At 43.5% G+C, this 14,801-nt stretch overlaps 1 protein-coding gene across 3 annotated transcripts in view; it reads right to left on the bottom strand.

The window, feature by feature from the left end:
* The window catches only part of WDR73 (WD repeat domain 73), a 249,654-nt gene that overhangs the window by 120,605 nt on the left and 114,248 nt on the right, over window positions 1–14,801 (bottom strand). Inside the window, exon 3 of one of the 3 annotated variants that reach the window (XM_069203821.1) lies at window positions 1,517–1,640. The exons of the other annotated variants lie outside the window; for them this stretch is intronic. Within the exon in view, the coding sequence (XP_069059922.1) occupies window positions 1,517–1,524 (8 nt within the window). The 5' untranslated portion in view covers window positions 1,525–1,640. The remainder of the gene's footprint in view (window positions 1–1,516; window positions 1,641–14,801) is intronic. 3 annotated transcript variants of the gene reach the window in all.

Raw genomic sequence — 14,801 nt, forward strand, 5'->3', positions numbered from 1 at the left:
AGCTACCCGCTGACTCAATAGTACTTTAGTAGTTAACATTAAAGTGAATAACTCTTCACACAGCATTGGAAATTGGAGGGGTTAGCTTTTCCTTCTGATCTTGTGTTAACTTCAGTTTTTGTAATGTTTCTGTGAATATTCATAGGATAAAAAGTTGTTTGCAGGCCCAGGACATTTGTTTCAATTATAAGTAAAAAAAGACTCCAAAGCTCATACAGATTTCTCCCTCACATACCCATAAATGCAATCTCAGGAGAACTGGACCGCCTCCTTGACAAGTCTCAGATGTGCATATCCTGTCTTTTACACCAGGGAAGGCTTGTGACACATTGTGCAGATGATCAAACCAATTAATAATTCTTATTCCAGATACTTATTAATAAGAGCATTGGGCCCTAAGGGTAGCTTCTACTGCTGGGAATGTGTGCAACTAAAGTATGCTTACCTTTTAATGTATTTAAATAGAGCCTGAGTTGTGGAGTTGTGAATACAAAGACATTTGAGAGCTTCTGGCGCGTGGTTGCAGAAAGCTGTCTCAGAAGATGCTGTCTCTGGGAGAAACGGTATGTAAAGCTCATGGATTGTAGTTTTTAGTTATGTGATTTTTTCATCTGATGTCACAATGTACATTTTAGGGGTTACTAAGTAAAGATTTGTTTTTACTTTGCAGTGTGAATATCATAACTTGTGGATACTTGTGTAGTTTCAGGAAGGAAATGTAATATTTGTGGACGTGACTTATTTGGTGATGCTGTACACAAAAGACCCCTTACACTTTCCACCACAGCTTGCATCATGCCCATGCATGCTCATGCAATCCAATGTGCAGAACCAACAGAAAAGAGCCCAAAAGAACCACTACATTGTGTCAGCCACTAGGACAGTTTTGTAACAAAACAAACCAGACAGAACCACCACTTTCTTCCACAGGAGATGCGGAAACCGTTAGGGGCTCCACCAGCAAGGGAACAAAAAGGGGGAAAACAGACTTTCTGAGAAGAAAAATGTAATTCTACGCTTTATCTTAGATGTAACACGGCACATGTTTTGTTAATGATGTAGGGGGTAGGTCCTAGTATAATCTTGCTACAGGTCCATCACATTTGGCACTTAAAGTCAAAGTGAACTTCATTTTGCTATGCCGCTGGGTGCAGGACCAAGGCTGATTTGCATATGGCTGGTTCCTATCTGAGATGACATGGTGGGCAGAAAATTATGGACTGGAATGTGGCCCAATTAACTTATGGATAACACTAATTCAAGCATTCCAGCTATCACTTTGTTGTTTTTCTATTTGATGCTAAGAGGGCACACTCAAAAACCGGTATGCAGACTGCTGTTGTCTTCTTGTGATTAGCTGTTTACTAATGTTATTAAAATAGGCATTTTTTAAAACATGACCTTTCGTATAATACTACACCAGCAGTAGTTCTTTTACAATGTAGGTGTAATACACCTGCAAGCAAAGCATAAGACCATTTAGTGTGATAATCTGAGATTGATTGGCTAAACTCACCACACCATGAGCTGGCCAGTTATGCAGTATCTGCTGGCTTCTGCTTTTCCTTGAGTAACCTGTTTTTGTCTTCTGGACGTTGTGCAGGTCAGGTGTTAGATGTCCGGCCTTCTTTGAAGCAGCCCTGTCCATAAGATTTATAGACGTTTGATCACAGCAGACCACTTTTATAACGTGTAAAATAAACACTGAGCTATTTTAAGATTAAAATTACCAGCACTTAATAGTAAAAGCAGTGGTTTGTCTCACAAGGTGGGGCCTTTGCACGCTAGGTGTAGAGAATATAGAATTTTAGTGGAATGATGGTGAGGAATGGGAAGCTTTTCACCGACGTGTTGAGAGAAAAGCTCCAGCTGTCTTTGATGTCTCGCAGGACCCTGAGTTGAAAATCATCCCTAATATTCACTTTTAACCATCTAGAACTATGGGCCAGATGTATCAACCATTTTTACATCCGCAAACGGTGCGATTGGCCGTTTGCGGATGCAAAAATGCCTTTCAGTATGTAGGGAAGGCATTTGCAACGCAATTTTGAGGAATCGCTAAAATAGCGATTCCTTAAATTGCGACCCCATTTAGAGAATCACAAATTGCGATTCTCTCAATAAGGAATCCTTATTTGCGATTTCTAAATCACATGTAACAAGCAATTCCTTAATGCGCATTGGGCATTAAGGAATTGCTATTACCACCAAGTTGAACTTGGTGGTAACCATGTGCAAATTTTTTAAATGCATTTTTAAAATTGACATGTAACGCACACATGCCCCTTTGGCATGTGTGCGCCTTACATGTCCCCAAAAACTTTTTGGGGTGTAGCAGAGGGGGCCTTAGGCCCCCAGCACCCTGAGGTTTTGCATTTCCAAAATGGCGAATTCCAGTTAGGAATTTGCTATTTGGGAAATGCAAACAAATCTCAAATATGGGCCTACAGGCCCATAGGTGCGAATGGGGGCTGTATCGCAATTTGCGATTCGGTAATAGCATTTGCGATTTTTAAGAAATCACTATTACCGAATCGCAAATATGATACATGCCATTTTCCGACTCAGAAAGAGATTTCTTAAAAATCGCTATTACCGAATAGCAAAAGGGTTTTTTGATACATCTGGCCCTTTATGTTATGGTCAGCCCCAAAATCACCTGCTCCTGATTACAACTGCTAAACAAGGGAGGTGGTATAATAGGGAAGCCATACATAAGAGACCCTCTCCTGTTTGTCCCAACTCTTTAAAAAAGTGCCCATGCCACCTGCCAAGCACTGCCCCACTGCCTTCTTTACCCTCCCACCCAGTAGCTGCCTGGACTTCCTTTTGTTGTAGCAACTGTGGGAACCAACTTTTGTTTGCTACTGTTGATGCCTCTTTGCACTGAATACCCTTATGAAAAGCTAGTATTCACGATAGAGGCCCTCAGAGAAAGCCATACATAAACTACCAACTCAGTATTAAGTCCTATGTGGAGCAGATCCTGTAAGGTTGAGTCATAATAAGTGCAGAGCCACATGGTACCATAATTCATGATCCTGAAATATGTCCTATCCACTCTTGTTTATATAGGTGGCCTTTATCCACATGTTGAAGGTGATTCCAAAGGTGTCTCCTATTTATTGAAGTGGCATTTCTGACTGCTTCCCAGTTGTGAATGGGGAACTTTGAAAGGGATGAGGTGCATACAGTATATTTATCATTTCTGAGCAGATGAAATGATGAAGTGAATGAGCATGACTCCCTCTTGTGGTGGGAACGTTTTGAAAAATGGAGTAAGGGCCATATTTATGGGCAGTTCCCGTAGTGCAGAGCAGCAAGTCACTGCGCTGTGCTTCACTCGGTGACAAGGAAAGGGCAGGAATGCACCGTATTTCCAGTAGTGCAGCGCATTCCGTCCTTTACCCTGCTCTGGCACACAATGGGCCGCCCAGGGCCAACCCAGGCAACCTTGCACCATGGTGCAAGGGTGCCTGCGTTGCATGCTGGATTGTTTTTATGCAGGAAGGGGCACCTTCCTGCAAAAAACAATCCCCTTAGGCTTTTTCACGTTGATATGTGTGCTGCATAATGCAGCATGCATAGAAAGAGGAAAGAACAATGAGAAATAAAGGTATTTTCTGTAGGGTCTCAGTGAACTCTTCCAGTACTTTGGTAGGTACCAGTTAAGCTTTACCTTCTCTAGGGCCAGTGCTTGAAATGGAAATATAGAAGTGCAGATGCTCACTATTTAGAGTACCCGTTTGCTTCTTAGAAGTACTGGAATTCTCCCACTAGGGCCAGGGTTCTGCAAAGTCGGTCCTGGAGAGCCGGGTCCATGCCAGGTTTTTAACATATCCACATTTAGAAAAAAGATGTTTCAGAAATCTACATTTAAATGAGGGAAGTGTAGGCACTCAGTACCGGACAGTACCGGCCCATTTAAAGTGCTGCCTGGGACTAGGTTTTTTTGGGGCTTACTAGTCCAAAAACTTTGAAAAAAAGAGCTACATGTGTTTCAGGCAGTTTCAAAAGTCTGATTATATAATTTCACAGAGCCATTCATTTCTCAAAATGTCCATAGCATCTTTCTCCATTTTATTTCTTTAACCTGCCCCTTCACAGCAGATAATCAGTGACATTTTATAACCGAGTTTCTATCTGGAAGTGGCAGAGTGGAAATAAAAATAAAATAGATCTCACAATTACAAGCAATAGCACCCCGAGCCGGGCAGCTTCTACCCGCTCTTACAGCAATGCTGGTGCTCAGTTACATACAGCTTACAGGATCATAAAGGTGACATCAGTGGTTCATGTTCATTTCTCAGACTGCAGTAGCATTAATACCATAGAAAGCTTCTATATCACAGATGATGAAATGCCTCTAAAGATGTCATAAAATAGCAGCCACAGCAAAAGTGCCCTTAGTACTAAGAACCCGAAATCACCATCAAGCTTCCCCAATTCAGAAGGAATTACCCATCATATACCAACTTCAAAACAGACGTGCGATTGCAATCATTTCATTCAACACATAAAAACGCCAGTTTACGAAAATCCAGACATTTCACTATGAAATATAAAATATCTACTTTAGCTCCAAAGTCACCAGAGTGCTTTATATAAGCGCCAGATTGCATTACAGCGGGTCAGACATTGTTTCAGGCAGTGGGGGAATAAGTGATTTGCCCAGAATCATAGGATGTTATTGTTAAGCCCACGCTGGCACTCGGACCTGGTTCCCCAGCTTCAAGTCGCTAGCTCTGGCCGTGAGGCCGCCTCTTTCACTAAACACCAGATAGGTGTATAGTGAAGAGAGCCACAGCCATAGATGAGTCAATAACAAAACAATGTCAAGGAGGGGCACCATTTTGCCAGGAATAGCCTGAATGCTCACAAATGACATGGAGGTGCCACCATTATACCAGTCTATGATGACTCCAAAAATGGCCACATTATGTTAATGTTGTGCCACTAAAAATCCCTCCACTCTATTGCATACCAGCCCCTCTACAGACACCCATGCACACACATGTAAGCTTGCGCACGCACACACACACACACTTATTAACATATCCCATTGTAGCAAATGTACAGGCATGATCCATAATGATGTCATACACTGGCCTTCATTTCTTCAGTACAAATGGATCAAACATACTACTCAACACTTGTGCTAAGACCTCTGGCCATGGTGTAGGCACTAAGTTGGTTCATTGTGTTATGGCTACCAGGACACAATATATAATTCCAGAATAAACTTGTTGTTTTCGGCTGTTTGCAAGAATACTTTTGCAAAACTGTTTTCTGTCATCAGCAATACTTTTCATGGTTTGTATTTTAGTTCCATTGAGGAAAACCATTTGATGCACTGGCTATTCAATTTCTTACTATTTTGATCAACTTCACACCTGTGCTGTTTGCTATGACCTTCAGAGAGGATGGCTCTGAACACTGTTTGCAGCTCCATCTGTGGGTAAGAGGGGAAGTTACACATATGAGCCCATATTTATGAAGCTTGTGGAATATTCATGCAACAGAAAAGGTAATACGTGGACAATTCAGAGGGTTCAGTGATATTTACATGCAATGCTTGATTTACGTGGCCTTGTGTGGCTTTGTAAAGAAATGTAACTTAAGGCAGCTGTTTATATTGTATTACATTACATTTCAACATGGGAGGAGTTCCATGTGTGGGGCATGGGCATTCCCTTGGATTCTGGCACATTCCCAGATGCAAGGACATTCCCCAGTGAGGCGTAAGAAGGAGAAATATCTCTATTTCTCCCTGGTATTTCCTGTTTCCACGTGTGCTGTATTCTGCAGCACACGTGGAAATAGGAAAATACCTCTCAGGATTGTTTTTTTTTGCAGGAAGGTGTTCCTTCTGGTACAAAAACAGTCCCACCTGTAACGCAGGAACCCTTGCAATATTGGGCAATGCTTTCTGCTTTGATGCTAGGTCGCACAGAGTAAGTCAGAGCAAGGAGAGAGCAGAAATATTTCATATTGTGGTAAGTATGAAGAATTTCTGCCTTCCTTCTTTTCATAGCACCACAACTTTGCTTGCTGCTGTGTGTTGCGTAAAGTTTGGTAAATGTGCCTCATGGTTTTCACATGCAATTCAGCGAGTATGCCTTGTACACATTGACATTGTATCTGCTCTTAGAGGCAGTATGTTGTGGTGAACATATCTGCTTCTTGATGTCTCCTCCCCCATCTTTTTTCTTTGCAGTTTAACTTCCTCACTCCAGTATCCTTCCTCTCTATAGTCAGTCTCTGTCTCGTCTATGCTCTAGTACCTCTGGGCAGTCTGTCTCCACTCTTCTGACTTCAGGTTTGTCTCTCTCTCACTCCATGATGAATGTTCTCTCTTCTGCCTGTCTCTAGGACACACCATGAATATCCTTCATCCCTTCAGAACCTTCCCGTGGGTTGAGTAACTCTTGTTGGCTTTCGTTCCTCTCTGCGGTCTCTCACACTGTCTCTTCTCTGTTATACTTCCTCTTGCTGTCTGTCTCGCCTCTGTTCACCTTCTTGTAGGAAGTTTGGGGCATATTTATACTCCGTTTGCGCCAAATTTGCGTCGTTTTTTTCGACGCAAATTCGACGCAAAACTAACTCCATATTTATACTTTGGCATTAGGCGCGTCTAGCGCCAAAGTTCATGGAGTTAGCGTCATTTTTTGGCGTGAACACCTTCCTTGCGTTAATGATATGCAAGGTAGGCGTTCCCGTCTTAAAATATGACTGCGATGCATATGCGTCGTATTTATACTCCCGGGCAAAAATGACGCCCGGGAGTGGGCGGGACTAAAAAACCCGCATTTGCGCCGGATTTTAGCACCTGGGTCAGGGCAGGCGTTAAGGGACCTGTGGGCTCAGAATGAGCCCAGAGGTGCCCTCCCAAGCCCCCAGGGACACCCCCTGCCACCCTTTCCCACCCCAGGAGGACACCCAAGGATGGAGGGACCCATCCCAGGGAAGAAAAGGTAAGTTGTGGTAAGTATTTTTTGTAATTTTTTTTTTGGCATAGGGGGGCCTGATTTGTGCCCCCCTACATGCCACTATGCTCAATGACCATGCCCAGGGGACAGTAGTCCCCTGGGCATGGCCATTGGGCAAGGGGGCATGACTCCTGTCTTTGCTAAGACAGGAGTCATGTTAATGGCGTCTGGGCACCCAAAAAAAAGTGGCGCAAATCGGGTTAAGACGATTTTTTTGCCTCAGCCTGACTTGCCCCATTTTTGGACGCCCAAACGCCATTTTTCCCTACGCCGGCGCTGCCTGGTGTACGTGTTTTTTTTTCACGCACACCAGGCAGCGCCGGTCGGCTAACGCCGGCTAACGCCGGCTAACGCCATTCAATAAATACGGCGCCCGCATGGCGCTTCAGAATGGCGTTAGCCGGCGCTAATTTTTTTGGCGCAAAACTCCGTTAGCGCAGTTTTGCGTCAAAAAGTATAAATATGGGCCTCTATCTCCCTGTGCTGCTTTGTCAATGTTTCTAAATGCAGATTCTCTCTCCTTCTCTGACCCTCACAGCAGCCATTTTCACTATCTCTTCTGTGTGTACAGTTCTCCCTTATGCCTGTCATCTCCTGTTTTTCTTTATACAGTCTGTCTGTCCAGGCTGCTCTGCTAACCATTCTCTCTACACTGTCTAGCTCTTCCCAGTCTTCCTCCCTGCAGCCTGTCTCTCTGTCTCTTCAGTGATAGCAGTTCTCTCTGTGGCCCTCCTATGCCTCTTGTATGAGGTCTGTCCATCTGTGCGTCTCTGTTAATGCTTCTCCCTGAGTTATCTCAAGTCTTCCCCTAACCTCCCCTCTGCAGTCTCTCTTTGGCTCTGTAACTCCTCTGGTGACCTTATTCTCATCAGTCTCTTAATGCCCCTCTCTATCCTCTCTCTTTCTATATCCCTCTCTAACTCCACTGGCAACCTTTCTCTCAGCAGTCTGTTTAGGCCCCTTTCTCTCTCTGTCAATCTACTGTTAACTTGTCTCTCTGCAGTGTGTTTCTAACCCTCTCCTTGTAACTCCTTACCTTTCTTTCAGCGGTCTCTTTCTAAGTAACCTTTCTCTCAGCGGTCTCTTTCTAAGTAACCTTTCTCTCAGCGGTCTCTTTCTAAGTCTCTCTCTGCCGCTCCAATAATAACCTTCCTCTCATCAGTCTCTTTCTAACCCTGTCTGTATCGCTCCCCTGATAACCATTATCTCAGCGATCTCTTTCTATTTCTCTCTCTCTGTACCTCTGCCTTCCTCTCGGCAGTCTCTTTATATCCTGCTGTCCCTCCATTGATAAGCTTTCTCTCAGCAATCTCTTTATATCCTGCTGTCCCTCCATTCATAACCTTTCTCTCAGCAATCTCTTTATATCCTGCTGTCCCTCCATTCATAACCTTTCTCTCGGCAATCTCTTTATATCCTGCTGTCCCTCCATTCATAACCTTTCTCTCAGCAATCTCTTTTACATTCTCTCTCTCACACTCCTCTGATAACCTGTCTCTCTTCAGTCTCTTTCTATCCCTCTCTCTGTCACTCCACCAATAAACTTTCTCTCTGCAGTCTCTTTCTATCCCTCTCTCTGTCACTCCACTGATAACCTGTCTCTCTGCAGTCTCTTTCTATCCCTCTCTCTGTCACTCCACTGATAACCTGTCTCTCTTCAGTCTCTTTCTATCCCTCTCTCCCTTACTTCTCTGATAACCTGTCTCTCTTCAGTCTCTTTCTATCCCTCTCTCTCACTCCTCTGATAACCTGTCTCTCTGCAGCGGCTTTCTAGCCCTCTCTCCCTTACTTCTCTGATAACCTGTCTCTCTTCAGTCTCTTTCTATCCCTCTCTCTCTCCCTCCTCTGACAACCTGTCTCTCTTCAGTCTCTTTCTATCCCTCTCTCTGTCACTCCACCAATAAACTTTCTCTCTGCAGTCTCTTTCTATCCCTCTCTCCCTTACTTCTCTGATAACCTGTCTCTCTTCAGTCTCTCTCTATCCCTCTTTCTGTCACTCCACTGATAACCTTTCGTTCAGCAGTCTCTTTCTATCCCTCTCACTCCTCCCATAACCTGTCTCTCAGCAGTCTCTTTCTATCCCTCTCTCTGTCACTCCACTGATAACCTGTCTCCCAGTAGTCTCTTTCTATCCCTCTCTCTCTCACTCCACTGATAACCTGTCTCCCAGCAGTCTCTTTCTATCCCTCTCACTCCTCCCATAACCTATCTCCCAGCAGTTCCTTTCTATCCCTCTCTCTGTCCCTCCACCGATAACCTGTCTCCCAGCAGTCTCTTTCTATCCCTCTCACTCCTCCCATAACCTGTCTCTCTGCAGTCTCTTACTATCCCTCTCTCTGTCACTCCACTGAGAACCTGTCTCTCTGCAGTCTCTTTCTATCTCTCTCTCTCTCTCTGTCACTCCACTGATAACTTGTCTCCCAGCAGTCCCTTTCTATCCCTCTCTCTGTCACTCCACTGATAACCTGTCTCTCTGCAGTCTCTTTCTATCTCTCTCTCTCTCTCTGTCACTCCACTGATAACTTGTCTCCCAGCAGTTCCTTTCTATCACTCTCTCTGTCCCTCCACCGATAACCTGTCTCTCTGCAGTCTCTTTCTATCTCTCTCTCTCTGTCACTCCACATATCACTCTGCAGTCTGTTTCTCACTGCCTCCTTGCTGGTATAATTCCTCTCTTCAGTCGGGCCCCTTTGTCTCTCCTCTCCCTTCTGCCAGCCCCTCTTCTTCTCTGCAGTCTGCCTCCTCAGCCCTCCACTTCTCACCCATCTCTCTGCACCTGTCCCTCTAGCCCTGCTCCTCGGTGCTGGCATCAGCCTCACAGGCGCTAACACACAGTCAGTACTGACTGTAACTGTTGCCTGCTGTGTGATATTGTGAGATGATAAGGAGAGGCTGCAGAAATACACTGAAATGTTTATCCATTTATTCTGTAGTCCTGCAATGTAAAGTACTAACAAGAGTTCTGTCTGCTTAGCTAGGTACTGAGTTCAGCCCACCTACCATTGGCCCATCTTTCCTGGAGTATGTAACCTCACACATATACATGGGGTACCACTTTACATTCATTGTAGACATTTTGATTTATGACCCTTTGCAAATTTGCAACCTCCAGCCAACATGCAGCTTTGGCAGCATTGCCCCTCTCTTGCAGAGGTAGGCTAAGACTTCCTATTCTTTTGGCCTATAGTCATCTGGAAAGAGCCTAGTGCCTAGAATGCACAGAAGGGCAGAACTGAGAGCACCTTGGCTAATGGTGATAACTGTGGGCTGGACGTAACTTGTGCAATTCGCTGTAGCATAATTACATGAAATTAGAGCAAAACCACAAAAGAAGCGTGAACCTGTATTTACCACCACTTTCTTAGTCAAACATGCACCGTCATGTCCAAAATGCATGAGGATGGTTTTTGTGCTAAGAAAATAACACTAAATGCAACAGACCATAACCAGCAGCAGCCGCTGGCGCTCTGCTCCTGTAGTTTTGCGGAAAGCATTTTTCACCCAAATTACACAAAATTAGGCAAGTTGGCGTAATTGTGTGAATTGAGGTAATTTTACATCACAAAAGTAATGTAAAATTACCAAAACTACTCCAATGATTCCTAAGTAATTACAATTTTGCCCACGTCAAGTGATAGCTATTTGAGATCTGATGAATGATTGTAAACTGCTTTTCACTTCATACATTGTGGAATGGTCCAACCTCTAAATTGTCACAATGTCATCTCTGGTATGTCAAGGATCTGTATAGGTGAGATGCACTCACCAAACTTGCATTGTCATGAACAATGATGTTCCTGGAGTCCAAAGGAATGCTGCTAATGTTCCTGGAGTCCAAAGGCTGCTGCCTCTTTTGAGAACACTCAAAGTGTTTAGATCAAATTTCTCAGCATGAATGACCCCCATAGTCACGTCTCATTCACTCAGTGCACAATGTGTAATGGCCTTCATAGACAGCATGACATGATGTTTGTGATGGAACATTCTGTGTCCATGCTAAAAAGATGCCTTACAGGACGTTTTCCTAATGATCTGTGATAGTGCTATTCATGTATGTTATGGCAATATCATGCTGTACTGTTGTAACACAGCCACATGACATACAAGCACCAAAGTCTGGTCATGATATACATTTGTGAGAACGTACGCGCCCTCAGATATTGCAGAGAGAAACAAGCTGTTTTTTTGTGTTGTGTTGTTCCCTCCACTTACAACATAGCACCTTACAGGCACATTGACATAGCTGACTACATTGTGCCCTGGACAGCTGGTCACAGCGCGCCAAACACCACTGATGTTAGCCATGGCACACACTCCCTCAAATGTCATTGTATTGCAGTGACTAAAATTGCACATGGCAGACAGAGATTATGTCCAGCCCGCAGTACACAATGGCAAGTCCATTCTAATTTTGTTGCGCAAGCACCTTCTTTAGCTATTGGGTTTGCAGGATGCCTAGAAGTTTATTGCCGACTCACCAAACTGCAAGGACCTGTCTCTGGACCTGGTGTGTCTATTACTTTGCTTATCACTCAAAATGGCTCCAGATGGCTATGACAATCCTCCTAACCTTACCCAGTCACACGGTCAGTTGTAGGCAGAGGGTGCCTTACAGCATTACTCACAGTTGTATTGGGGGCAGGCAAGCACAATGACTACAGTGTCGAGCAGAAGATCTTCAGAGCAATCTGCAGAGAGGTCCAGGAGAAGGGACTCTAAGATAAGCACAGCAGGCACCGTGACAAACAGTGGAAGAACCTTCACCGCTGGACACATCTGAAGTGTTTAGACTTGCTGTGGAAGTCTCCCCTGCACAGGAAAAAGGTGCAGTGCCAATTGGTCCTTCAGATTAGATGGATCCTGGAGGTGGTTTTCTCTTGCTTATGAAAAAGGAGCAGCACCAATGAGGGAAAAACAAATAGTTATTAAGTTGATGCTTTACTTGGATGGTTAACTCAGTGCATATTAAGGGTGGAGCCCAATTTGTGTGATGATTGTAGGTCATCCGTTGTCATTGTGGGCAATTTGTGTGGGCAGTTGTCACACATATATTTAGATACAGGCCTCACTGTGATGTGTTTATAGGGCACTGTTACATTGTATCCAATTCAAAGTTTAATGGTTCAGCGTGTGCTGATTGTGTGCAGTCGGCAGATTGACTTCATATGGATAGCCACTTCTTTCTGCACAAGAGGACAATAAATGTCCTTTGACACATATATATAACATGCATTTTTTCAACATTGCTGAAATTGTCAGACACATTTTCCATTCATTCCTTCTCATTTGCTGTGTGAATTAGACTTTTCCACATTTTCAACTCAATGCTAACATCTTGCGCACCTTGCAGTGGTATGCTCCCTACCTCCTCCCACCTTCACACATACGTCATATGTTCTGTGTATTGAATGTTTCTTCACATTAGTGTGATGACATGATTCATGCTTGGACAACCAAAATCATTTGTTACGGTCAGGTGTGCTTTGTAGGATGAAAGAGGTCAGCAGGGGCCTTTGAACTGTGTCTCAGTTCTAACCACATTAAAAATGTGGTCTGCCATTGTTCCTGTCACTGAAAATGTATGTGATGGAATTGGCAACGTCCTTCCAGCAGCATGAGTATTTGCGATCTCCACATGACTGTTGTCTCATGCACCAGATATGTATTTATGTATTATATATATATATATCCATACGTTTTTATTTAAATTACAGTATCCATATGGGTACACTAGGGATTGTTGTATGTATTCGACTTACAGTATCACACAGTGGGAGAGACTCGTAGCAATGTTAGCGACATGGACATTTGGCCACCTGGATCAGAGGGTGCGGAGAGTGTGACAGCATCTCCAAGAGGGAAACAGAGAAAGAGAAGGCTGGAAAGAAGTGAATGCAGGGAAGCCAACACTGAAGCCAAAAATAATTCCAAATCTCCTGCACCTGGTCAGCCCGAGTGGTGATGCAGGGTCAATTCTTCCTGCTCCAGCAACCACCACCTCCCTCAAAGAAAAAACAGCCCCCAACCTAAAGAGCTTGTTCTGGAGTCTTCTTTGCAAGTGGTATCTCAGGCGTTGCTTCAACCCCCCTCCTTGCATCCCAAGAGGCCTTGTCCAAACTAGGCAAACTCTGCTGGACAGACAGCACTTATATGGTGGCCTTCTAGGGGATCAGTGTGGCAGTCTTCTAAAGGGCATGTATTTACTTCTAGCAGCACAGCACAGGGGTGGACAAAGTACTGGAAGCTTCAAGGGTGAAAGGTCTCCTCACCTTTGATCTTGTTGTCGGCCAACCCTTTACTATCTCCCTCCTCTTCCAATGTGATCTTTCAGTTTCCTCCCAAACCTCCCTGGTTTGTTGGGGCTCCTGGCTCCAAACAACAGCTCCACTGGTGAACAGGGGCTCATGAGGAAGATCACTTAGGACAAGACTCATGGCCAGTAAGGCAGGAGTGCCAGAGAAGACTGAGGGCAAAAGACATTCTGCTGTGTATTATGCTTTCTTTTTCATGAGCACTCCAATTTGTTTTTTGTCCGCCCTGCATTTAAAATGTGTTATTACTATTATTATTATTATTATTTTTACTATTATTATTATTATTAATCTCTGACACAAAATAATTTGTTTATTCTTTACATTTTGATGATGCATTTTTTTAATGGTTAGCACTTTTAGATTATCCTTTTCTATCCCCCCTCACAGTCCACCTTTGGTAGCATTTTTCCTTCTCTTTCCTTCACCCATTTTTCTTTCATTACAGGAATTGTATTTTTATATGATTTTTTGTACATTTAAGTAGGTGTACATTTTTAGTTAATTGTAATTTGGAACATGTTTTGCTTCCAGCTCCTCCCTCCCTGCACTGCCAGAGTTATGTAGTTTATTTATTTTTTACTTCCAACTCCCCACCCTTTATTTTTTCCATCTTTGATTATTACACTATAAATAGGGCTCCTGGTTGTATGGTATTTATCTAACATTTCAATCTGCATTTATCCATATTTATTTTCTAGCCCTCTTACCAGTACTTATGTATCTCTACTTATACTGAGTTTTGTAAACAAGTGAAGTTGTAATGTGAATATTATCACATTTATTTAAGTGATACGTGTGCACTCATACTAACACATTATAAATTCTAATATAATAATATATTACACCCAAATTAAAATATTAGCATTATATTACCAACAAATGTTGAGATATACAGTTATTTAAGGCAAATGCATCCTTTTTTAGACTCCTGTACAGTATATAGGGAATAGTGTGTGGAAGACAATTGGGATGCGAAAGGGTTAATTAGCTTAAGCAGTGTTGATGAGTGAAAATGCATGCAGAAAACCCATGGACTATGCTGAGATAGCAGATGATCTTGTGACACTTGTTTTTGCCATTTTTAATAGACACAACTATCTGCCAAGGTGCAGCGTTTACTGTACCAGACCGAGGCATGTGGACCAGGGGAGACTTACCGTTGAGGTTGTACTGACCCCAAATGAGCCTGGGAGTAGCTGAAAGCCCTTTGAGGATGACTGATTAGTACCAGTGACAGTTAGATTCAGGAGGGTCCTGGGTTAGCGAAAAGACTGATATCATCACGACCACCACTGGTGTGAGAAATGCACATGATGTTGTGTAAGCAAGCTTTTAGTGTATAAAAAGGAGTGCAGATGCCTGAGTGAAGCTGACAGATGGAGGCATGCAGAGCTGATGTCATGCCCACAACCGTTGCCCCTGCTGCAACGTTCCCAGGGAGATAGAGAGATGTTAGAGCGGGCTTCCTGGTGATTCTAAAGTTAGGTTTCCAGGCGTT

Source organism: Pleurodeles waltl, chromosome 8, assembly GCF_031143425.1.
Source record: "Pleurodeles waltl isolate 20211129_DDA chromosome 8, aPleWal1.hap1.20221129, whole genome shotgun sequence".
In the NCBI taxonomy this organism is placed as follows: Eukaryota; Metazoa; Chordata; class Amphibia; order Caudata; family Salamandridae; genus Pleurodeles; species Pleurodeles waltl.